General features: G+C 46.9%; 1 protein-coding gene across 2 annotated transcripts in view; it reads right to left on the bottom strand.

Annotated features, from left to right (window-relative positions):
• Positions 1-25208, bottom strand: part of LOC146178906 (multidrug resistance protein mrp-7-like) — an 87548-nt gene that overhangs the window by 21232 nt on the left and 41108 nt on the right. For both annotated transcript variants that reach the window (XM_084578649.1, XM_084578650.1), the window contains 7 exons: positions 16101-16197; positions 14189-14391; positions 12428-12604; positions 10540-10707; positions 9731-9912; positions 5459-5534; positions 1047-1257 (listed from right to left, as the gene is read on the bottom strand). In XM_084578649.1, coding sequence (XP_084434775.1) covers positions 1047-1257; positions 5459-5534; positions 9731-9912; positions 10540-10707; positions 12428-12604; positions 14189-14391; positions 16101-16197 — 1114 coding nt within the window. The remainder of the gene's footprint in view (positions 1-1046; positions 1258-5458; positions 5535-9730; positions 9913-10539; positions 10708-12427; positions 12605-14188; positions 14392-16100; positions 16198-25208) is intronic.

The following is a 25208-nucleotide window of genomic DNA, read 5'->3' as shown; positions in this document are numbered from 1 at the left end:
TTGGGCTAGTTGGTCGCAAAATCTTGACAACATAGCGCAAATAAAGAGAAAGATGACACAGATGTAAACAGGATAGTCACAGTCACAGTTTGTGACCGAGAACTACGCATTTCTGCAGAGCTTGTGTGTGCATTCTCTATTCTTTTGTCGCTTCCGAATAGAGCTAAGCAAACAGTCACGCTGGTGAGCGCAGGCGCGTCCGAGCGCGCACTTGTGCTTCACTACTGCGCTGGCGTATGGCCTGGTATTCAGTGTAGTCACTGGCGTTTTTCTGTACGATCTTTTGCATTAGCCGGTACATAGCACAAGCGCGGAGAACTCATCCATATCAGAGCAGTTAGAAAATAAGAGCTTTGTGTGTACTTGGTTCATCAACCCACCTTAAAATATCTACTTGGGCATGAAATTGTACTAGTTCTGCGTGCTTTACCACAACCCACATAAAACAGAACACAAGGAATAAACATGATAAGGGCGTTCATGTCATTCTGTTCTGTCCCTTCCTTCTGTCTTTTTGTGTGCGCCATCTTCAGTTAAAAGTTTTTATTGATTTCGTGATCGCTTATGAAAACGCATGGCCGTTTGCCTCCTCGGAGACAGTTTGATCGTTTTATTTCCTTGCGCACCTCATCAATGGACCCAGAGGCAGCAGTAGTGAAGGACAGCTATTCGTCATCTAAGCATTATCAATGTCAGCTAAGCTGCCCTGATGCTCCTGTTCGGTCATTAGCAGAGATGGTTCAGTTCAGTTCAGTCGTTCAGTCGTGTCCGACTCTTCGTGACCCTATGAACCATATCACGCCACGCTTTCCGGTCTCTCACTATCATCCTAACATCACATAACTTCATCTGCAGCGCCTCGAGGATGCCATCTAACCATCGCGTTCGCTGCCTACCCCTTCTCCGGCGACCCTCAACCTTTCCCAACATCAAATCTTTCTCCAGCGACTCCTCTCTTCTCATCAGATGACCAAAGTAGCTGAGATTTAACTTTAGAATTTGACCCTCCAATGAGCAGTAAGGGTTTAAGCAGAGATCGTACGCACCATCGAACACGCAGAATCCGACCAGCACTTTGACCCAGTAGCCTCGATGTGCGTCCACAGCTGTTTCTCCATCCGAAGACACGTCTGTCCAGAGCTTGATCCACAGCTGCTGCAGCGTCAGCGCCGCCGCACTGAAGATGAACGCGCCCAGAGCCACCATGGCCGGCCAGCCGGAAAGCCTCACCAGGGCGCAGAGAATGTTGAATGCCGACTGTGAACACCGCGCACAGTAGACTCAAAAAGCGAGACCTTAAATGCACAGTGAGCCTGAATTAAATCCTTGTAAGTTATAACCTCTTTTCACACTCTGTGTTCCTGCCGGACAGATTTATTTATGTCCACTTTGGTGTGGCACAAAGATGTGCTTGTTTTAGTGCATAGAAAAATAATGTGTTAAGACAAAGTACAGAGTACCGGACATGGCCCGTAAAGCTCACAAAATGCTTGAGAAGAGCGCATATTTTTGCATACACGTGATGATGCGTAAGTGATGAATATCAAAGTAGACTGGCACGATGGGGCAGGAACGAAAGTGTGTACAAGCATCAATATATGATATCAAGTGAGAGGATTGGTTACGTAAGAATCCATTTCACAAAAACATGATTGCTACCAATACACAATGCAGAATAATGCAGAACGTTTTCGAAGCCATAAGTTTGTAGTTTTTTTTTTTTCAACGTGTCATACTGAGAGGAAAGATTTGTGTTTTCGAATATAGAAGGATTCACTCCTTTTTATATACGTTTTTCAAGAATGCACATAAACAGTTGTCTACAAGTCAGGCTGATTCCACGAAGACGCTGACTGTCCCGCCATGGCATTCATGAATTGCTTGACCATACTGCTGGTGACTGCGTTTCGTTCATCAAGTATTTTCATCACATTGGCGCCAAAGAGTATTGATACTTTCCTGCAACCATTTTCCACCAGCTGCATGACGACGACTCCAACTTTTGCGCCAGTATTTTCGGGTTGCGTGACGACACACTGTTCCGACACATTTGCCCAGATGACACCGACCTTTTGTAACTCGTCCCTATTCATCGCCGCTCTACTGGTCTGGCCCAACCTCATAACGCGCCTACAATAGGGCACCTGAGAGTGCCACGCATGCATGATGGCTCTCACCGGCGGCTTTTCTGGCCTGGCATTTATCGCTATGTTCACCGCTACGTGCAGCTTGTGACCTGCAACAGCGCACAGAAGCGGCAGTTTCAACCTAGTAGCCACGTTCAACAGATCGATGTTCCCACTGACTCGTTTCCCCGCATCAGCATTGATCTTCTTGAGCCTTTTCTAACATTGGCTTCGTGTAACAGATTGGTTTCTAATTATATAACCAGGTACACTATCACTCGATTTATACCGACCAGCTCTGCCGTCGTTGATTTTTTCTTTACGACGTCATTCTGCTTCATGTGGCTCCCCGTCAGCTGCTTACAGATCGATGGCCGTGCTTCTTTTCTAAAGTTGTTAGCAAATTGCTCTGCTCATGCTCTACTCGGCACGACCTCACGACGTCCTACCATCTGCAGACAAATGCCCTTACTAAGCGCTTTAACCTGACGCTTACAGACATGCTGTGCATCTACATTTTCTACCACCATCGTGACTGGGACGTCCATTACCTTTCTTCATATTTGCGTAACATTTATCCCGTTAAGATACCGCCGGCTACTCACCCTTCTGGCTCTTTTCGGTCGCGCCTATCTCTGGCCTTTCTAAAATTTACTGCGTGCTGAAGGCTGTGCCAGCAGTTATGCTTCCGACGCTATAGCACGCGCCGACGCAGCCCGAAACAATGCTCGGGATCATCTCAGGGCTTCTCAGACGGCCCTAAATGCCATTGCGACCATGACCATCGAGATGTTCGTTACCCGTCTAGCACCCTCGTTTTTCTATGGTTCCCTGTCCGCAATAAGGGCGTTTTCGAGAAAGACATACCTGGTTAAGTGGGCCCCTACCACATCTTGCATCAGCCCTGTTTTAGGACCTACAAGTTCATGCCAGTTTCTGAAGCCAGCACTGCACCGCTCCCCTAAATTTCCCACATCGCTCGTCTTAGGTGCTCTTGTTCCTGTTCCCGCTTCTAGGTTTAGCAAGAACCAGACGACGCTTGCCCCTTGAAGAAGCGGGGGGGGGGGGGGGGGGGGGGGTAGTATTTTCCTGGGTTTAACCGAGACTTCGCAAGATGAGAAGAGTGTTTCAGCGCTGTGTCGAGCGACGACGACCCTGAAGTTAACTCTAGTGCGTTGGCGTGTGCGCTGCCTTTCTAATGATGTTCCTACATTGTTGCTTGATCGATACTGGAAAGCTCAAAATAATTTTTAATATTGAGCCTGCGGCAATACAATAGATAATGTATGACGCGTGTGAGTGAAGCTACCTCTCAATTTGTGCTCTTTTGATTTGAAACAAATTTTCGATGACTTTTAAGAATGGCTTTTGTATCACTGGAACTCACAGAATTCTAATATAACATGATTTCTTGAGCTGGAGGCGTTTCTGATACTGAAGAAACTGAAGCATGTGTGCAAGGGTTTGTTTGTGCGTTCGACTTCTTGTTGATGGTCTCGTCGTTTTTAGTAGCAGGCCCAGGACCCTGATCTTGGCCAATTCGGGGATGGGCTGCCCCGATGCAGTCACGATCTATTTGATCGCACTCCCGAGGGGGAGCGCGTTTCCGTCCCGGTCGTAATGGTGTGAGGACGAACAGCTCGGATTTGGTGGGCGAGCACACTAGGCCCGTGCCGTCAAGGTTTTTGCTCGATGGCTGTAACAGCATCTTGGTCTTTTCGAACCACCAAGCAAATGACCTAATGACCAGTTACGAGGAAGTGACTAAATGTTACCGCATAGCTCGATGGACAATGCCGCCGCCTCACCCGGCACTTAGTCGGGAGGAGGGGGTTATCATAAGGCAAATGTAAGCCGGGTCACTCCTCGTCCCGGAAGTGCTACACGTCCTAAACCCAGACATCTACACCAGTGATATGTGTAGTGCATGTCATGTGGGTCTGGCGGACCAATGGCACATCATGTAGGACTGTGCCAGGTTCCAGACCGAAGTTGCATCCAAGACATACCCGGGGGAACTTCAAAGTGCTGTGCAAAGTAAAGAAAAGGACATTCAACTATGGGCCGTCCAGCAGGCCCGGGGTGCGCTCGAAAAGCACAAGCCTCACAACCCACCACAAACGGGCCAAATGAGGTAGTGCAGAGTAGGGCATAACCCCGGGTCGACGCTTGGCCAGCGTCACGACGCTTTAACCCGTCGTTTGCCGGCTCCCTAATAATGTTATACATACATACATGGCTATCAGTGCTAATTATATCTATTCCTTTTTCTCAAGGCCAAACTGCTTCATAACGACATTATTTAAGGCATACAGATGTCTTGAATGCGTTGAAGAGGTTCATCATTCTACAACTTCTGACACAGCGATTATGACAGCTGCTTGTCAGTAATTATTTGCCTTTGTTTCTTCAACCTGTATATAATGCTGCCACTTGTGCAAATTTTTATGCGTAAACAAAACAGCCGTCAATCAGAACACAGTTGTATGCAGGTGCGAATGGTTTTGCAAGCATCTCTAACTTAACAATCTGCTGGCATGGCTTTGACGTCCTTAGGACCATCCGCGCTGGAGCTAATTAATTGATTTATTAACAACTTTTACTTCGGCCTGCTCAGAAGGCAGAAATAATGATCCCCTATACGCATCTTCATGATTTAGCGCAGACAGGTATACTGTTAAAGGCATATAGAGTTGCAGGCCTCGTTCTCTAGAAATTTGCCGCCAGAGTTGTAGCCGCTGTGTACTATATAACCATGGGCGTGGCTAAGGAACGGGATAGTTTTTGAGGTGACATGGCTTTGAAGTGTCTGGTCGAAGGGGTGTTCGGTGTATGTGAGACATCACATAGCGGAGTCCACAATCGCTGCAAAGATGGGCTTAGCCTCTAAGATGGGAGGACGTGATCAGAACCGTCTTCCAGGAGCTGTGGTGCGCTATTCAGACATGCTACCCCTAATAGGCAAAGCGAGCACTCTCATTTAGCTTGACTAAAGCGGAGCTTCGTGTATATATTGAATTTTCTTTCAAATATTAAGATAACGTGTGGCTGTATGCTAAATGTCTTTGTGATAATACAGGCAAACATTAAAATAATAGCGATTTAGAAAATAACAAAATATACACGAGAGAGGGTCGACAACGAGTGTCGACAAGCGGCATCCGTTAATGCTCTCGGGTAATTTCTTTCAAGGCGGAGATTAAGTGTTAATGATCATATTTTTAATGGTAAACAATTTGTTAGGGTCCTTGCTGCGGAGCATTCATGTTAGGTATCTCATCTGGTGGGCTGCTGAAACCGCAAGCACGCCATCGTGTGTGAAAGAAACTTACCTTGTCCGTACCTTGCTGCTCTTTCTGAATGACACGTCCCGCTGATTCGTTCTCTTGGCCTTCCTTGGTTTGCTCCCTAGTGGAATAAGTGAGCACCCATTATTACCCAGTAACTGCTCCTCAAGTTTCTATGCGTGTGTTTTGTTGTACCTCTGGAGAGAACAATGGTAAAAATGTACGCTTAAAAAGCGCTGAATATAAATCCTCTTGCGCAGTACAGATTCACGGAGTAATCACACCGATTCATGCAGAAATGTTGGTGTGATTATGGCATTTGTATTTGAGCAAAGTTGAAATTTGGGCTTTTTGGTTGGTTTTGACTTGCGACCATTCACTGAAAATAAGTGGGACGCACAGCTGCCGCCGCAGGCACTGTCATGCCCACCATGAAGAATTGTTCACCAGAGCTTGTAATACTCACTTCGTCTAAGAGGAAGGAGCATGACTAGGCACACTTAGTGCAGTATCTCTAATACTCGCCAGCAGAAAAAAGCTAGTACTGTGTGTGAAACTTCCTTTCGGGGAAGGCAGAAACCAAGGCGCTGATGCACTATGCAATGTTATTGCGCGTAAAAAAAACTATAGATGGTAAAAAATTCTGGAGCACTCCACTGGTGCCTTCTGCATAAGTTGAGTCGCTTTAGAACGGTAAACTTTGTAACTAAATTTAACCACCAGGTTGATGAAGCAGTGACACTCATGTCTTCGTCGACTACTTGTATGACGTCTCTAGAGCGGTGTGTAAGAGCACTGCGCAAGGGTAGACGGGGAACTTCAGTTCACAAGCCGAGCCAAGGTTTTGACAAGTGGACTTGTCAAAAACTTTGGCTCGGTTATGAACACAGCCTTCCCCCCCCCCCCCCTTTATCCTTGTTCAGTGCTATTTCATACTCAGTAGCCATCTTCTTCATCTCGTTCAACCCTGTCTCCAGAGCAGATGTCAAAGCCACATAAACAAAGAAGACAATCAACTTCACTGGGCGCTGCGGTAAACCACTACGCGTTTCTGGTAGCCGCTTTTTCACATGCTAAACTGCCTGTCTTTATGCGCCTTGTATGTTATGTTTACTGCCTATCTACAGTGGCAAAGTTGCACTAAACATTCGATTAATTGGTAGCTATTGACAGGTCTCTAAACATTTTCATCTGGTGCCGCGTTTAACTGGGAGGTTGCCCTACTCGGCTGCCTTGACCTACCAGCCCAAAAAGCATTGGTCCAGTGAGCTCGAGTGGCAGCCTCAACCAATGCGGCAGCGGGACAAGGTGCTCCACCTATTATTGTAAGGGTAGCTGCCCACTAGGGTCGTCTTCTGAAGCAACCTCTCTTTAAATGTAATAAATAAATTTCACTACTCCCACCATCTTAGCGGGACATAAAACATTCCAACATTCTGAACATTGTTACCTAGTTAGGAGTTGCACGCCGTAACAAGAAAACGCTTGTTCGGAGAGGTGGACTAGGGGACAAATTGAGACCTTGAGTGCAGATGGCGCATGATGCAAACGTTAGTGCATGACGCGGTAGTTTATTCTGCAGGCTCTGCTCTGTTGACGCAACATTGTTAAAGGGCTTCATTCTACGGAAGATCTGACATGGTCGGCGTTATCAGCGAACATTCACGGCATAGCTTTGATACATGGTAGATAACAAGTTACATGACCGAGCAGTGATTCTTCCACGAGATGGCTCTTGCATGATTGCAATGGAAAACATTTATTTCTTCAAAACGCAGATGCAGACGGTCCGCTCCAGATGGCCTCTAGTCAATTGCTGACGGAGACATTTGCGGCCCACTCGGTTGCCGAGGCTTTAATGCCCGGGTGCGAGCTGACCAGAATGGCCTCCAATCGCTCAAGAGAAGGAATTAGTGCTAGATCCTCCGGTGGAGGTTTTTTTTTTACATTGCATAGTATGTTATCATACATGGCTGCTTCGCCACAGAACCTGCATGCGGGGTTAAAGTCATCCGGGTACATTTTTGCTAATAGATAGGGGTTAAGAAAGTATCTCGTCTGAAGTCTCTTCTAAGCGGTCTCTTGTGCCTTATACAACGTTTTGACAGGTGATAGAAATTTGTGCCATTCCAATCTGTAGTGACTTGTGATATCGTGAAAAGATGCTGGCCCCTCCTTGGAGTAACCCATAGATACTAACGACTTACCGGCTCAGTTGACGAAACCTCGAGGCATGTTGTGGGCCGCCTCATTTCCCGGATTCCCCGAGTGATCCGGCCGCCATATCACCTCAATTTCTTTGTATGGTTGCCTGGTATGTTTCAGTATCTGTTGTGCCGTAGTTGAGATTCTGCCCCCCCCCCCCCCCCCCCCCGAAAAGCTACGGAAGGCACATTTAGAATCGGAGAAAATTGTATCCGCGTCGGTGCTAGCTATGGCAGTGCCACAGCTGCATTTTCCGCTGTTTCTGAAGATTTTGTCACTGCCGACCCTGATGTCCGCAGCCGCTCGTGGACGTCCACCACCGCCAGTGCGAACGCTCCGCTTGATGTGTATTCTGCCGCGTCAAGACAGACAGCTCCTTAGCTCATTGCGTATTTTTCGTATAGAGCTATTTCCCTAGCTTTCTTCCTTCCTTCGTCGTGGGAAAGGTGCATATTATTTGGTAGTGGTTTGATCGTCAGTCGCTTCCCAAAGAGTTTGGGCAGCTGTGTTATCGTATCTGTAGGAGAGAAGCCAAAGAAAACGGCCTGTGTAGGATAGGGCTCTTACATGAACAGTAACGTATTATACAATTATGTCATGTTGGCACGTTCGTGCTGCTTGGGTAAAGTGGGGCTTTATATCTGTCTCGTCACCGCCTACCACCGGTAGCAAGATAACGTGGTAGAATGGGACTTTGTTGATCAGGATGTGTGAGATATATGGGCAAGTATTAGTGAATTGATAATTGAACAATCAGAGATCACATGTACGCAGATGAGGAACAGCTATTTCTTACTGCATATTTATAGTTGCTTGTGAGGCAATATTTAGAGTGCTTGAATACTTAGTAGCCACTGACAGGTCCCAAAACCTACTATTCAGGCGCCGCGTTCCACTACATGAGCGGGACAAATAGTGTACCACCATTGTGAACATTGTGGCCTGGTTAATAGTTTCAGACTGTAAAAAGAAGACGCTTGTTCGGAGAGGCTGACGGAACGAAAAGATGTAGCTGGTCTCGCAGTCTGAAGCAGCTGCTGAGGTTTCTCAATCACACATGAAGCGGTGTCCCTGGATTTTCATAGGGATCATAATAAAGCCGTAGAATGTGATTTTGGTCTACCGTTTTATAAAGCCGCCCAATTTGAACACTTCGATAAATCTCGATTTGTAATTTTTTTCGCTGTATGCAGTGAAATTGTCGTAGTCGAACTGATGGTGGACAATGATTACCAGCAAATAAAAAACATTTCTCAGGTAAGAATACAGCGTTGCTGGCTATAAACACTTATTATATTAGCTGAATGAGGAGCTTCAAAAGTAGATCACAGTGAGTTTAAGTGCGTTGATAGATAAAAAGAGGTGTAATGGATTTTCATGGTATCATAATTTGTATTCTTCCAGGCTTGCCTGGGCAAGCTCATAGCTATTAGCTTTCATTGATTACCTTCGTTTCATATGTTATTATATTTTCTGGATTTAAAAATTGAAATATTATACTTACGTAGTATAATGCGACAAGCAATGAACAGCTAGAATATGTGCACTGTGAAAATATGGAGGGGATCAATATTTTCTCAATAAAACCTGTGAGCGCCTACTTTTCATATTGTGAAAGTTATTCACCCATAAAGACAATGAAAAAAACTCAAAAGGATCGGCGGCAAGCTGCGACCGCATCTTTGAATAAACATGTAGTGCTAAATAGAATAAAGGAATGCTTGAATGTATAATATTTAAGGCATCTCTTAATAAATATGCTGCTATCCACGTCAAATTTTGTAATTTGGTGGATTATAAAATTTGTGAACTAAAAACTATGGTCTGGCTTATCGTTTCGAATATTGTTTTTTACTCACACATTAGTCAGTTTTATTTATTTAAATAATTCTATCAAGGTTTTATGACCTAAAACTTGGCACTGAAATTTACCACTGGAACCGTTTCCAGAATATTGGCAGCAGAGTGCAGCACCAGTGTTATATCCTCCAAGTTCTAAACCCTTATTATAGAGCCATGTAGATGGGAGGTTGCAGTAAATAAACTATGTTCCATCTTGCACGCAAATTCCGGGAAGGCAAATAATTGGCTTTGAAAAGAAGGCGAGCTCACCCGTCTTCTTCGGAAGAGTGCAGTGCCTCTGCTCGAGCTGCCTCTCTAAGTGTCTCCGGCGAGTCCGGGTCGGCTAGAAGATCATCCATGCAGGAGTAGACGCGGATGCCATGGTCGTGCACGAGCACCAACTTCTCCATGTGTCGCAAGTAGCTGCCTTGGTTGCATACCATTATGCGTGTCTGAAAAGAAAGGAGTGCATCAAGTGTATACAAATGGAATTTCTGCGAGCGGTAGCAACGTCTTTGCTGTTCAGCGGTTTTTTGCAAAGTTGCAGGCCAAATCCCGGCAACAGAGACCGCTCTTACATCGGGGAAAAGCGCCTATGCAGGCATGTTTTTCTCGACGTAAGTACATTCTGCGGAATTCCAGGAAATAACAATTACGAGTGCGCTCAAGTTTCATCCTAATGGTAGCCGCGATAGCGCTTTTAACATTGCCTTTTAATTCCGCAAATTTTTGATTTCGCAATGTGCTAAACATCTTTAGGTGGTTTGGTTTTGGGTAGCTGGTGACTATCATAGCCGCACATTGATTGGACTTATGATTACCCGACGTTATGATTGCCAGGAGATTCCATACCGGACCTGCGCTTTTATTTGGGACGGTGATTAAGAATCAACCAGGCTGGACGCTTGCACTCTAATGCATACATGTTACCCGTAGGCCACGCAGGGACATTCGTATGCCTTTGTTAAAGAGGGGATTTATCGAGTCCAGCCTTGTCTGAACATTACCAATTAAAAAGATTAGAAAAATATTCCACTCACAATTCTCACGTCTTGTTTTTAAACGATTCGCAAGTTTACCTTGTTTCCGAGCATGCCGGTGTTTGCGATGACCGCCTGGAAAATGCTGTTGCCCACCACTGGGTCGACGGCACTTAGGGGGTCGTCCAGCAGGTAGACGTCACTGCGACTATACACGGCTCTGGCGATGCTAATGCGCTGCTTCTGACCACCGCTCAGGTTTCCGCCCTGCGGAAGTCGAAACAAACGACTAGTGTTTTGTAGGTTATAACTAACCATAATAGAAGCAAGCCGTCCGACAAACGCCACGGACTAGTACACAAAACCATTAGAAGATCAGAAGACAATTCCGCTTATACAACACGCGTCCAGCAAATTATTGTATCGAGAACTACTTCACGAACTATTGACTTAGTAAACGCTGTTGAAACAGTTTATATTGCATCTGCTCAGGCTAAATAACGTCGGGTAGCATGACATGTTTTGTTTAGTTTTATCTCCTTTTCTGGCCAGTTGTCTCCCTTGAAAGAAATATCTAGAACCGCGGCCGTTTAGACACTGTCGTAGGCGGAAGGGACGAAACTACAAAAATAGATCACATTTACATAGCAGCTGGATGTATGCTTTCAGTGAGCAATTACTGAAGTTTGAAACTGCATAATTCGAAAACAGTAATCTTTTTAATGCTCCGCGGAACACCTTCGCGCTGTGTAGCTATAACCGGCATTCTAGATGGATCGCCTGATCTCCTGCCTTCCCTTCTATTCATATTGGGTTCCAAGCTCAAGGATATTTCTGTAATAAACTTGGTCCCTCGTACCACCGAGAATTTTTTTTTTTCGAGTGCCGAACCTACCCTCTCTAAACATCTGGAAAGAACAACATACGAACCCATCAAATGTTATCATCACGCGGACCTACAGCCTACGTCAGACCACATACGCTCCTCCATTGCAATATTTTACCTAGAACTAAAGCATAGTATCATGGCAAATTCAAAATTCACTCATTTCCCATATCCGGGTATACCGCGCACAAAATTAATCCCACTTTCTACGTAACAAGCACCACACGGGCATGTTTCACTATCCAAAGCCATATTCAATGGCAGTGTTCTCTTCTCTCCACCCCCTCTTTCCACACCTGCTGAGAAACCTCGTTACTGGTTGCTTGGACGGCTGATCAGTTAAAGCATGCGGAGCTAGCCCAGAGGCCTAGTCACTCTTAGACGGAGCAACCATCTCCAAATACCCCTGTCAACTTACCCATAACACATTGGCAATAAATTTCGTATATGCTAGAGAAACGCCGACGTTGTCCGCAATGTGAGCTAAGAATCACGAGCATTTTTTTTTTTTTTTTTTTGCTGGTTGTAATTGACAGGCGAAATGTGGGAACTGATTTCATTGTCGGGTTGTCTGACATCGCGTGACCACATTACATGAAAAGAGCTGCTTTTTCATTAATACTGTCGCGTCACAGTCTTAACTGCAAGGCGTGAGTGTTCCTGAAATTTTCTGTGACAAAGATTGAAGCCCGTGTTCTTCAGAAAACCTAACACAATTGTTGTCGTTATAATGTGAGCCGAAAATCAGGAGCATGTCTTTCGCGGGTGACTGTTAACTCGTAAGTGATCAGGCATTTAGGACCCAACGGTCTTTGCGACGTATTAACACATATCTTGGAGAAGTTGGAACTGTCAACTGTGACTTATCATTTCGAACGGAACGGTGAATAAATGAATGACTCTTTACTCTTCCAGCCAATACTTAAAATAACGTCTAATCAGTCAGAACTAATCATTAGATCTTCCACTACAATAAATACATTGCAATTTAGGATATTACTCTCGGCTAGAAAATTTGACCTTTATCAGAACCTTTCTAGCTTTCAATGCGCACCTTCAGTAGGTAGTTTGCTAAATATAAGGATTTCGTCTTTAACGTACCTTCTCTCCAACTTCTGTCAAGTCCCCGCCCGGAAGTCGGTTCAAGTCATCGGTTAACTTGCAGCATGCGATGACCTCGTCGTAGAAATCATCGTCCATCGGCTTCCCGAACAAAATGTTGTCACGCACTGTCATGTTGTGGACGTGTGCCAATTGGGGCACGTACGCGATGCGACCCTGAGTACAAAATGAAGAGGAAAAGCTGCTGAGTGAAAGAAAAAACTGTCATGCTCTCATTGGATGACAGCTTTGTGCTTTGGCCTAATGCTTTCAGTTACAGACCTAGAAAGACTTTTGGGTACTACGTTCAACTCTGAACGCATTGCACTTTGTCAGTTTTAATCCATGTTCTTACACTTTACGCGCAGGCAGCCCCACCTTTTTGTGTCGTGGCAACCACGATAGCACGAGACCACAGAAATGATTACCACTTCACTTATGATGGTAACGATGTTCTTTATTTAGCCGTAGTATAACTGCCTGCTCTGTGCAAGTAGCAACTGGTTACAGGCTCGTAGGTCAACAAAGGTGAATCCCTTTACCATCGGAAACACCTACCATCTTTACGGAAATACTCGGTACCCAGGAGTTCCCACACAGCGTGCGAGCGTCTTCAAGAAACAAGTTTTAACGTCTCGCAGCTGTAAGAGTCGAAAATTTGGTGTTTGTCTCGAAATGTTTTAAAATTGTGGACATATTGGGAAGCTCAAATAGTGTTTGAAGAATATTTTACTAGCTGAACAATTGGCAAAGCTGCTCGTTGTGTTTTGCCACTTGTATTTATGCCTTCCATGTCGCCTTCCTGCCGCGGGCTGTTTCAGTTTTTTACACCCACCCACTGCTTTGCCATATTATGCCAGATGCCACACCTAAGCGCAACCAAACTTTAAAAAACAGAAGGAGCATTCTTGCGCAATGAAATCAAATGACAGGTGGCTCTAGCCCAGCTTGTAACATATTTTCGATGGGCAGTTTGTAGCTATTTGCCTCAGCAACAATGTGCCAAAACAGAAGATTTAGACAGCCTCAAAACAGCTAGCTGCGATGTTTGCAGCATGGTAGGATACGGTGCTTCCTTTATTGGCCTTGAAAGAAAACTCTCACTTCACCAACTGATCACTCACATTTCGGGCCCAGTGCTCACTCAAACCACTATCGCGGAGCGCCATCCAGGAAAAAAAAACGGATTTTTTTTTTTGATGCAGGTCTCAGGTTTTTGAAGTGGTACAGCGTTTAGTTGAAAGCTCTTTTTTGGCGCAGCTAAGTTCCCGGCTGGCATAAAAGCTTCTTTAAGTATATGCTAGCTGGGTGAAAACATTAGACATAGCTGCTTTCAATACGATCTACAATTTCTGTATTGCTATTCTTTTCTTGAAGCGAATAATTAAAAACTATCTAGTCATTTTCGCAAATAATATATTTCGAAGAATTAACAGGTATTGCTGACTAGGCCAATAGAATCAGAACAGCCTTCCTGTCGATATACATTGCTAAGGCACACTACCCTTGTTTTAAGTGTTGCTTACTAGTAACTGGAAAGCCCGAGGTATATTCTAAATGCTTAAACTGAGAGAAACGAACACACTCTGTATTATTATCACTAGACAGATTACGAGACATCACTTCATAATGAAAGAGCCGCTAAAGAAAACGGAACGCGCAGTCATTCAAACCTTGCTTTTTGCACCTTTGATTTTGATTTATGATTTCGCGATCGACCAGTATTTATTGCATCGAACACTACTGCACTCAGTTGCTCACTGTGCATACGACGCGTCCAACGGTGCAGGGCATCTCTCCGAGAATGGCCGATAGGAGCGAAGACTTCCCGCTACCCACGAATCCCACAACGCCCACCAGGGATCCGGGGCGGACGTCCAGGCTCACGGCTCTGAGCTGCTCCTCCTTTGTCTGCTCCTTCGGATTGCTCCACGAAAAGCTGCATTTCCTCAGGTTCACGTGACCTGAAAAGGAAGGCAGTCAGCCTTACCGGCGAAATCCGGTTTCCTGCTTACACTATAACATGCGTTCTAGAGCAGTTTAATGCCTTTGTGCTGTTAATTAGAACCCATAGTCTTTCGGCTCTCATTTATGTTATTTTCTATTGTACCTTCTAGCAACTGAGCTTGAAGACTTGTATCAGAGGCTGAGAAGTGTTACTTTTATTTCAAAATACCTAATAGCTTTTTCACGCAACAGTTTACTGAACAAGGTATTCAGTCACGTAGGTGTGTGCTACTCTAGCTGAGTGGCTGCGCACGTCTCCATAAAATTGTAGAAAACAGTAAACTGCGTACTTGTTTTCTGATAAATGTGTGTTTTCTGATATAAACACACATTCAAAAAGTAAAACGTCTATTTACATTGATGTTTCAATAGACACAGCACTTGCTTAAATGCTTGTTTACTAACCCCTAGAAATGCAGTAAGTACCAGAGGAATTCTACTATTCAACTGTCAGTACATGCTTATGTACGCCCCGGTATTTTCAAAGGAACTCGTAAAACGATTATTTTCCGGAGAATGGTTGATACAGTGAATAGCCAAACGCGATTTTTGTTCTCTTTGCAAATATTTATGCGTTAGCACAGTGTGAAACATCCCTAAAAAAGTAGAGCTTGAGCAGGGTGGGCGAACAAGAATACCTTGCTGTTTTTCTTCCAAATGATGCGAGGATGCTCACAGTTCGGTAGATCAAATCTAATGCTGGACGTTCTCATGGATCACCTCGATTAATCAAGACTGCACTGCTTCGAACGTCTGAGTTTGAGTGTTTTTGCTAGAGCAGGCGTAGAAACCTAGAGGCCACTCTCATAAGAAAAAGAACCCTATATATGACCTAAAATATAAGCATTTTTGCAATGTATATGTGGAACAAAAAGCGGATATCTGGAAAATATCAACATTAGGCGCATTACGTGGGCAACAAAATGCACGTTACACGCCTAAGCTTGCGGTGGATATCAAGGTTCTTCAAAGTGAGACAGTTTTACTGTTAGGTATACTTCGCGTACAAGTCAGAAACAGGCTGACTGTCGCAACGCCATTAGGTACGACATACAAGGTCAAACTAGAAGTTGACCTGCCTGAAAATATTCAAAACATGTTTGTGCATGGTGCTAAGTTGCTATATAACCACAGTAATATTGAACTATTTTATTATTTGGGCGTCCTAAATAATTAGAATTTGTTGCTGCAGTTATAAAAAATTAAAGCTATATAATCGAATCACATATCGGTGTGTAGGTTTTTCGATATGAACAAACTACATTAAGTGCAAGTGCTAATTATTTATCGTTAATTCGTTATTTGTGATTAAATTTGATCTTTATCTGCAATGTATTGTTATATATCTCCAAAAAGGTTGCGACTAGTGGAATCAAAAATCAAAACGTCAAAATGCGCAAACACCATGTAAAACCGAACTAAAACTCATCCAACTCTATTCAACCTTGGTTCAATAGCTTCCAGTCATTTTTCGGTCTTCATCGTTCGCACAGTAAATAGTGAATATTGGCGTTGACAATGAGGCATGATCGCTATTCAAGATCTCAAAAGCTGAACAGAAAAGTTACGTTCAGAATGCAACCAGAATTCGCCTTCTAAACGGCTGCCGCTTATTCCACTCAGCATCTTTCTTGCCGCTGCAGTAACATTTTGATAGACAGCTCACCTGGCTTCCTGTAAATGTCATAAGAAACATTGTCCTTGTGTTCTTCTTGATCCATTTCAGTGCAAAATTCTGAGATGCGTCCGAGCCCCAGTGCCACCTGCAGAAGTTTTTCGGCCTATCAGAAACGTGAGTGTCGCAAATGAGATGCGAATAGTGATCATCATTGATCTCCGGTGAATTCGGCAAGCGCTTTGGGCACTATAGGAAAAGGTGCCAGCTAATAGCGATATTGCTATCTGCGTGACTCCTTTCATCTCTTCTTACTCCCGTATGCGCGTCCGCGTGCTAGTCAACGCCACTACTGCAGAAGATCAACGCAGTCGCAAGCCGTAATGCGACTTCTGAATTTAGATAACGGTAAGAGGGTTCTTCGCCCGCAGAACCGAATGATTGGCAAGTTGATACAGGACCTCATCTACTAATGTGCTCGAGTGAAAACAAAATATGGTGACGAAAGTAAACTACGGGGATCAAAGGACGTGAACGCACGTGGCGGAAATGTTTGTGTTTCTACTGCATAGACTACATAATGTGTGCAGCTATATATAAGTAGCAAAAGCAATAAAGGTGGCCTCACACGCACTATGCCCAGCAGCAGAAGCTCAGAAGCTCTTTGAGATCTGTTTGTACATTTACATTGAGACCTTGCACACAGTAACAAGGTAGTTGTAATATCTGCAGTACACCGCTTTACAAAGCCATAAAGACGAAGATCAGAAGAAACCTCAACACCGTCGTAATGGAGCACTGTGGGTATGTGCCATTATAACGAGGAAGAATAAGAAGAAGAAGAAGAATGGAGCAGAGCCTTTGAATTTTCTTCCAGGAGCGAAGGAGAGCATTTGCGGAGAGAACACCAACTGCTCTTGCTTTTTCGAAACTTAAACGGGAGAGAGAGCAGAACACAACACAGGCTTCATACGCAGAAAAAAGACTGTAATGCTAATGGTGGTCATCGTTATAAAGGCGCGACTGGCCATCGTCAGTATCAGCCTGACTACACCCTGTGCGAAAAATATATCTCCAACAGACGTCTAAATAAATTTATTCTAGGTTAGAAGCGGCAGAATTGCCCCAGCAAACGTTTGTAGCCTAATCCTCCCGTCTAACATCTGCAACCACTTGCTACACTCGTCTTCCTTTGGAATCGACTCTATCGTGCTCATTGACCGTTGTTTATCTACTTTCACATTAGATTTCCAACTTATGCTCATACCTTGTCCTTAATTTCAAATAAAATGTCAGTGGTAACATGCGTTGATTCCCTCGCCATTTCTGCCTGCTTCCTTTCCCTATGTTCACTTTTCGCTTCCACAGGTCTCTGTTTTGTATTATACCTAAGCTTTATTGTTTTCTACATCTTTCATATTTCTCCAACGTAGATGAGCACCGGTTAGATATAGCCGTTACGGATTTTCAGTTACCGAAAGCTTGCTCTAAGTGCGCCAAACAAACTCAAACTAAAGAAGCTTTGTCACTGCGACAAAAGCGGGAGCAAAGGCACCACACAAAAAACAAATTCACCGCGTTTTATTATGCCACCACTTCGCGAGCACTAATCACAGAGACGCAACTTGGGTTGTTTCCCTGTTTTAAAATACTCAGGTTTGTTGAATCCAACCTCTCACAAACACTACTGCGTGGCGGCAACGCGGGCTTGCATGGTGTATATTTTATGCTATATTGGGGAGTTAACATCAGTCTGACCAGGTTTCTGGGCTCACTTTTATCTCCTGACCGTTTTTCCATTTTAGACTAGTGCAGTACACTCTCATTTAATTATTTTTATTTATCACATACTGCGGACCAAACGTGGTCCAAGCAGGAGAGGCGCAGTATAAAACAAAGTACAAAAACACTGACCCTGGAGAGCATTGGTATTGACTGAACACATACAAAAAAAAAACAAGTACGAACAATGAATACATATGCAAAATAAATGGGGTGAAATCACGCATCAAAAGACTACTCTAGTGAAGGAACCACTGCACAAAGTCAAAGCCAACAAAGACTCTTCGACATGGAACCTAGCCTCTAAAGAAGTTAATTGTCATTGGCACGATTCCGGCTAGTTAGCCGATTGTGCTCACCGTGAATCGCAAGGAGATTGAAGATCGTGCTTACTTTTGACAATGTAGTAACTTCGCTCGCTTACTTCACACCTAAAATATGATGTTTTCTGCCCATCCGATCCATTTTATCTGCCAGAACGTTGTCCTTTTTGCGCGCTCACGAGCGACGGCTAGAGGGAGGAGTCCGGGTTGTCGGAACTCCTGGATATACGGCCACGACGCTATGACACAATTGAGAAGTACAGTGTTTCGGCTTCATAAGTTGCGATAATTGTTGCAAAGCATTTTCGTGAGAATCCCGCGCAGCGCCACCGACAGCTGCGTTTCGATGGAGGCGAAACGAAGAGGCGTCCGTGTGCTGTGCGATGTCAGCGCACGTTAAAGATCCCCAGGTGGTCGAAATTACTCCATAGCCCTCCACTACGGCCTTCTTTCTCTCTTTCCACTTTCACTCCCACCTTCCTCTCTTCCCTCACGACGCGGTTGAGGTGTCCACAGAAAACAAGTGAGACAGTTACCGTGCCTTTTCCTCCCTATAAATCAAATTAATGAGCCCCATCAGGGCCATGATCAACCACCCTTCACCACTTCACTCCATGCTGGCCCGGCGAGACCTTTCGGACGAACAACAAATAAACGTGTATGCCAGCGCTGCAGGAACCGCGCCTCCCCATCCGTTTCCAGACGCTCAGACAGGTAATTCCAGAGCAGGAGACTGAGATTTCGCAGCACTGGATACATTTCTCGTGCTGGTCACCTGCGTGCTTCCGCCAAGTCAGCGGCGATACCACAAAATAAACATGACACGACACACAAACTGGCGCGGAAACACTCCACGCGGGAGACGAACACTTGGCCCGTTGTGTACAGAAAACATACGTTTCATGATGCGCCACAAGACTCACGCTACTGAGCAGTCAAACACTATACATGATAGATTGTTTCCGTCGCGCCGCAGGTGGGACAGCTGTCGTTAGGCACGACGCCCCATAAAGCTAGGCGCTAACGCGTGGGCAGAAATCCCCAACGCCGCCGCCACTCAGTCTCTGACCTCGGGGGGCAGGCGGCTGACTGCCCAAGGCCTCCATCTATTATTCGAGGTGCGCCGCTGATCTCCCGGGCTTAGTCGCAAGCTGGCGACCATCTCACTAACACAGTCGGTGGATCCGCGTATATGTCCACCTCAGGTAGGTCGGCGTTCGCGGTCTGCCTGAAACCCGGTGCGATCCGCGGTGAAGGCTCGACTAGCTGTGCTCATCCAGAAGAGTAAGAGCGATCGCCCCGGTTACCAGTCACTATCTAGCAGTGTCGTAGCTAACTTAGCCATGAGGGCTCCATCCATGTGTTGATGCAAGGCAGCCCGAGACCTCCTTTGCTAGTCGGTAGGTGTAGGAGGTGACGCGCGACGAGAGCTGCCCCATCATCCAATTCGAACGCGCCTATCAAAGCCGCGAGACGGCCAGCCATACGGCGCGGCAAGACGGCCACTCGCACCACATAAAATGTGAACGCGCACACTTGAGATTTTACTACCGCGACCCTGGAGTGACAGCTCGAAGCGCGCGGCGTCAGCGAGCGTTCGGGTTGTGGGCGAAACTGCTCCGTCCCACGTGCGAGCCGATACTCCGCTTGGTTCAAATAGTACTAAGACCTCGGCTGACAATGAGCCATGAAATGATCCAAATCGGAGTGCGTGACCTTTCGTTGTGTTGAGCGGAGCTCCGGGCACGGCTGCGTACTCGGAAAACACACCCAAGAAAATGGGTCCCGGTGTAAAAAACATTCAACTGTTCCGTAATACAGCATACATATCCGTTCTGCTACATATTATCCAGTTTGTAAACGATCCTAGTCAGACGAAGTAGCACCATCATTCGTGTTAAATTTGTGAGCCACCTAGTTAACACAAAAGATTCGAATTGTGACAAACAATTCAGTGTATTACAGAGCACAAGCTAACTAGTTCACTAAAAGCTTACTCTACGCTTGGGACTCCCACTGATGACCCTTCTCATTACAAGCCATAACTCTCATAACCCTTCGTACGCCGCGCACCAGCCAGAGTCGAGATGGGGAGTGGAGACGGTAGCTCGGCCGTATACATACTTCCATTAGAATTCATGCTAATAACATGACCGCTTGAACTCCTCTGTACGGCAGCCGCACTTCACACGGTTGTGTGCTTATGAGGACCCTCCATACGAACGAAGTTCCTAGTTTGGTGCAAAATCAAAGGCTGTCCCACTTCTGGAAGGCTACCTGGCCGCAACACAAGAGAAGGGAGCAAAAGAGACTGAAAGAAGGTGGAAAGAAAGAGTTTATAGAGGAAGGTGCTAGAATATACAGAAGACTTCGGTTCGTAATGTACATTAACCGGGAAGCTTATCAAGCGCGATATCGAGCAATGGTCGAAGCCCCAGCTGCAACTGCGGCTGCGGCCAATGGCTTTCCCGTGAAACTAGTTCAAAGGACAGTCGAATCTCCACAGCATATTATGCATTACGCAAAATTGAAGCAAAAGTCCTATATCGACAGCAGATTTGTAATCGCAGTCGCCTAAGGACATTTGAAGAAAGCCCAGCTAGCCGAGCCGCAGCTAGTTGACTCTTTATCTGTGATTGTCTTGACGCTGGCCAAAGAATCGTGATATACATAGTTGGACACAAGGAGGAGGAAAAAATTGCTGACGATTACGTTACTTCCTAATGCGAAAAATTAGTGCAGAACTTTAGGTGTTTCAGCGTTTCGATACATTAAGGCAGAGAATTCGAACAAGAAATGTGTGTACAATCACAGACAACTTTTTATTTTTCACACAAATTCCTTCAACGCTCCACTAACAGTTCTTGACTATCATGTAGGAAGCTTTGTGAATCGGGAAGTCGCGGGAGGCGGCGCGTGGGCTCATAGGAACGTTGCGCGGCAAAGAGATAGCAGTGACTGACTGATGCTGCTAATGCCGCTAGCGAGTCAATTCAACGTGGCTCTGCGTTTCGGCTTGGGATGCATGCACCGTGATCCGCTGACGCCGAGCCGGCACTGCGGCAACCGGAGAGCACCGTCGTCGCCACACAGGAAGAGGGGGAACCAGCGACGACCGGTGGCGGGAGGAGCGCGCAGCAACCGGAGAACACGAGAGAGAGGGGGGGGAGGGGTCACGTAGCGGCGAATGGTGGCGGAAGCGCGCGCTGCCCCAGCTGCGGAGTTGGCTACAAGGAACGCCTGCGACGCGAAACGCAGGAACGGGCGCCAAAGAGCTGCGCTCTAAAAACATTTATTTGCACAGATGATTTTGGAAATGGAAGTGCGTACGGTTGTGGCACTGAGTTGCAGATCCTATTCCGGGACGCCATTGGCCGCCGCCGCCGCCGCCCGAGTTCTCTGGACCAGGGCACGCTAGGCCTCATCGTCCGATCTTTACAAGGCTGCCTCCCAGCCGTCCCTAGGTGGCTGTTTTATAAATTTTATATTTGTATCTTGCTGACAGGCCTACACCCACACCATGTGGCATAGGCCAGCATACTGCCCGCAGGATTTTCACCTACCCGTCAATGTCGGGTTCATGTGTTTTAGTATGGCGGGATTTAGGAAACACCCACATAAGAGCCATCTAAGGTGGCCCTCCTAAGATCTGTCGAGACCTTTGGCGGGTCCCGGGAGTGCCCGCCTGCAAAGACGTAAATGATTTGCAATCTCCGGAGCGGAAAGAGACCGCTAATGCGGCTGCCTGAACGTTCTTCCCCCGGGGCTCCGCTCAATCGTCAGGTTCTAGCGACGCACGCATACCAATCCCGCTCATAACTTATGCGGAGATTACAAATATGACATAAGCTGTGTCGTAAGCATCGTTATCTTCATTCTCCTACAACATGCTAGAGACCACAGGGTAGGAGTGTTGTGAACTACACCGACTGTATTTGTACTGCGCTTCATTTGCTAGCAAGACTTACTCGGGGGCTCTACCCACATAACACAGTATTTGTCGTACCTGTTTGTTAACATTCGGTTACTGAGCACTAGACGTCATGGGGTTTCCTTGGGTACTTCAATGCATGTTGGATTATCAAGGTTAAGCCCAGTGGATGCGAAGCATGTTAAGCAGCTGCCTCAGTGTGGATGGGGCTAAGTAACGGAGACGTGGTTTTAGGTTAATCGTCGTAAGCATCTTGATCGCATACACGCCCGGCGCAAAGACGCTGGCGCGGTTGCGGGCACAGAGGCTGACGCGACGGCGGGCGCGCGCCGCTTCATCCCTGGCGTGACGTCACATATCACATGATGCAGCGATGGTGGTGCCGCCGCCGCGTCGCGCGCGACGGCGCGAACCGAAGCGTGGAGGCCTCCGCCGGGCGACGTCCGACGGCGCGATATGAGGCCCCATCTGCAGCTGGTGTGACGTCATCACGTGACATCACATCATGTGATCTCACTTCAAGGTCAATGGTGGCCACCGCCAGGAGGCGACTGACGGCGCGATATGAGGCCCCATCTGCAGCCGGTGTGACGTCATCACGTGACGTCAGGTCACGTGACCCCACTTCAGGGTCAATGGTGGCCACCGCCGGGCGTCGCGCGAAGGCCCGAAACTTACGTTAATATGCTTCACATAAACGAAAATGCACGGGCCTGCTACTGGCTCTGTAGCTGAGCCAGGGGAGGTGGTGAAGGGTGGCAGTTCCTGGCCCTACGGGGCTGGGACGATAGGTCAACGCCGCTTGAGGCGCGGGCTAGCCAGCCACTAGTTTTTTATCTGTTGTAGGCCGTCATTGCACCCGCCACCCCTTCGGTGGTGGTGGACGACGGCTGTTGTTGCGGCACGCGTCTTTCTGTCCCTCTTCTTTTCTTTCTTGTCTATTTTCTCTTCTGTCCGCAGGAGGCAGTGGAGGTGGCTAAGCTACAGAGCCAGTAGCAGGCCCGTGCATTTTTCTTTTCTTTCTTCCTGCAGCCACAACAACAACCTCCGCTGACTTGTGCAGACAGAAGAGAAAATAGAGAAGAAAGAAAAGGAAGACGGAAAGAAAGCCGCTCGCCGCAACAGCCGTCATCCACCACCGTAGCGGTGGCGGGTGCAATGACGGCCTACAACGGATAAACATTCGGTACGTAGGTGACCTACCTACCCCAGCCGCGTCAAGGGAAACCTATCAGGGGAGAGGTGATGAAGAGTGGCTGTTCCTTGCCCTACAGGGCTGGGACTGGTAGGTCAATGCCGCTTGCGGCGTGGCCTAGCCTGATTTATTTATAGGAAGGGAAAGGCGCGGTAACTGTCTCACTTGTTTTTCTGTGGACACCGCAACCGCGCCGTAATGGAAGGGAGGAAGATAGGAGTGAAAGTGGAAAGAGAGAAAGAGGAGCCGTAGTGGAGGGCTACGGAGTAATTTCGACCACCTGGGGACCTTTAACGTGCGCTGACATCGCACCCAACACGAACGCCACTTCGTTTCGCCTCCATCGAAACGCAGCCGCCGAGGTCGGGTTCGAACCCGGTTACTCCGGCACAGTAGTCGGGCGTCTTACCACTGCACCACCCCGGCGGGGAGGCCTAGCCTTTAATGGCTCATGTTGTCGCGGAAAAAGTGTGCCCCGTTTTTTGCGGCATTCTAATTGGCCGAGGCTGGATACGTCCCTGCCATCTACAATGCCACATTTGAACACGGCGCTGCCCCGCCGGGGTGGCGCAGTGGTAAGACGCCCGACTACTGTGCCGGAGTTCCCGGGTTCGAACCCGACCTCGGCGGCTGCGTTTCGATGGAGGCGAAACGAAGTGGCGTCCGTGTGCTGTGCGATGTCAGCGCACGTTAAAGATCCCCAGGTGGTCGAAATTACTCCGTAGCCCTCCACTACGGCTCCCCTTTCTCTCTTTCCACTTTCACTCCCACCTTCCTCCCTTCCTTTACGGCGCGGTTCAGGTGTCCACAGAGCAAGTGTGACAGTTACTGCGCCTTTCCCTTCCTGTGAACCAACCAAGGAACGCCACGCCAACAGGACCGATGGTGTACCATCCAAACTCACACTTGCCGGCGAAAGTGTGATAGATATTGCGCCTTTCTTTGCCTGTAAACAAATTATAATTACATGCAGCTTCGCAACGAATGCTGACAAGAGGCTAAGTATGGGAGGCAAATTATACGATAGAAGGGTAGGCTTTCGCCATTATCCTTTTAAGAGACATCTGAGAACCTCTCATTTTTTATCTGTTGTAGGCTGACATTGCACCCGCCACCGCTTAGGTGGTGGACCACGGCTGTTGTCCACAGAGACAATTGCGACATATATTGCGGCTTTCACTTGCTGTAAACCAATATTAATAATAATTGGTTCACAGCAAAGGAAAGACGCAGTATCTGTCACAGTTGTTTCAGGGAGGTGATGAAGGGCGGCTGTTCCTGGCCCTACGGGGCTGGGACTGGCAGGTCAACGCCGCTTGCGGCGCGGACAAGCCTGCCACCGAATTTTTATCTGTTGTAGGCTGTCATTGCACCCGCCACCGCTTAGGTGGTTGAGTACGGCTGTTGCGGCGCGCGTATTTCCTTCTTTTTCTTTCTTCTCTACATTCTCTCTTGTGTCCGCACGAGTCCTTCCACTTTTACTCCCACCTTCCTCCCTTCCCTTACGGCGCGGTTCAGGTGTCCGCAAAAACAAATGAGACCGTTACCGCGCCTTTCCCTTGCTATAAATCAATCAAACACGAGGCGCCCGACTGCCCCGCCTGGGTGGTGCAGTGGCAAGACGCCCGACTACTGTGCCGGAGTACCCGGGTTCGAACCCGACCTCGGCGACTGCGTTTCGATGGAGGCGAAACGAAGAGCCGTCCGTGTGCTGTGCGATGTCAGCGCACGGTAAAGATCCCCAGGTGGTCGAAATTACTCCGTAGCCCTCCTCTACGGCTCCTCTTTCTCTCTTTCCACTTTCAATCCCACCCCTCTATGGAGCGAAACATATGTTTCATGACCACAAAATCATTTTGAGTCTCCAAATAAGAACAACCAGTAGGGAAATGAGAGGCTCTTCATGATACCCACATGAAAGGTAACTG

Source organism: Amblyomma maculatum, chromosome 9 (genome assembly GCF_055883805.1).
Source record: "Amblyomma maculatum isolate TAMU_Amacu chromosome 9, ASM5588380v1, whole genome shotgun sequence".
NCBI classification, from domain to species: Eukaryota; Metazoa; Arthropoda; class Arachnida; order Ixodida; family Ixodidae; genus Amblyomma; species Amblyomma maculatum.
Note: the sequence above shows the minus strand (reverse complement) of the source record. Positions and strands in the feature narration are given on the sequence as shown.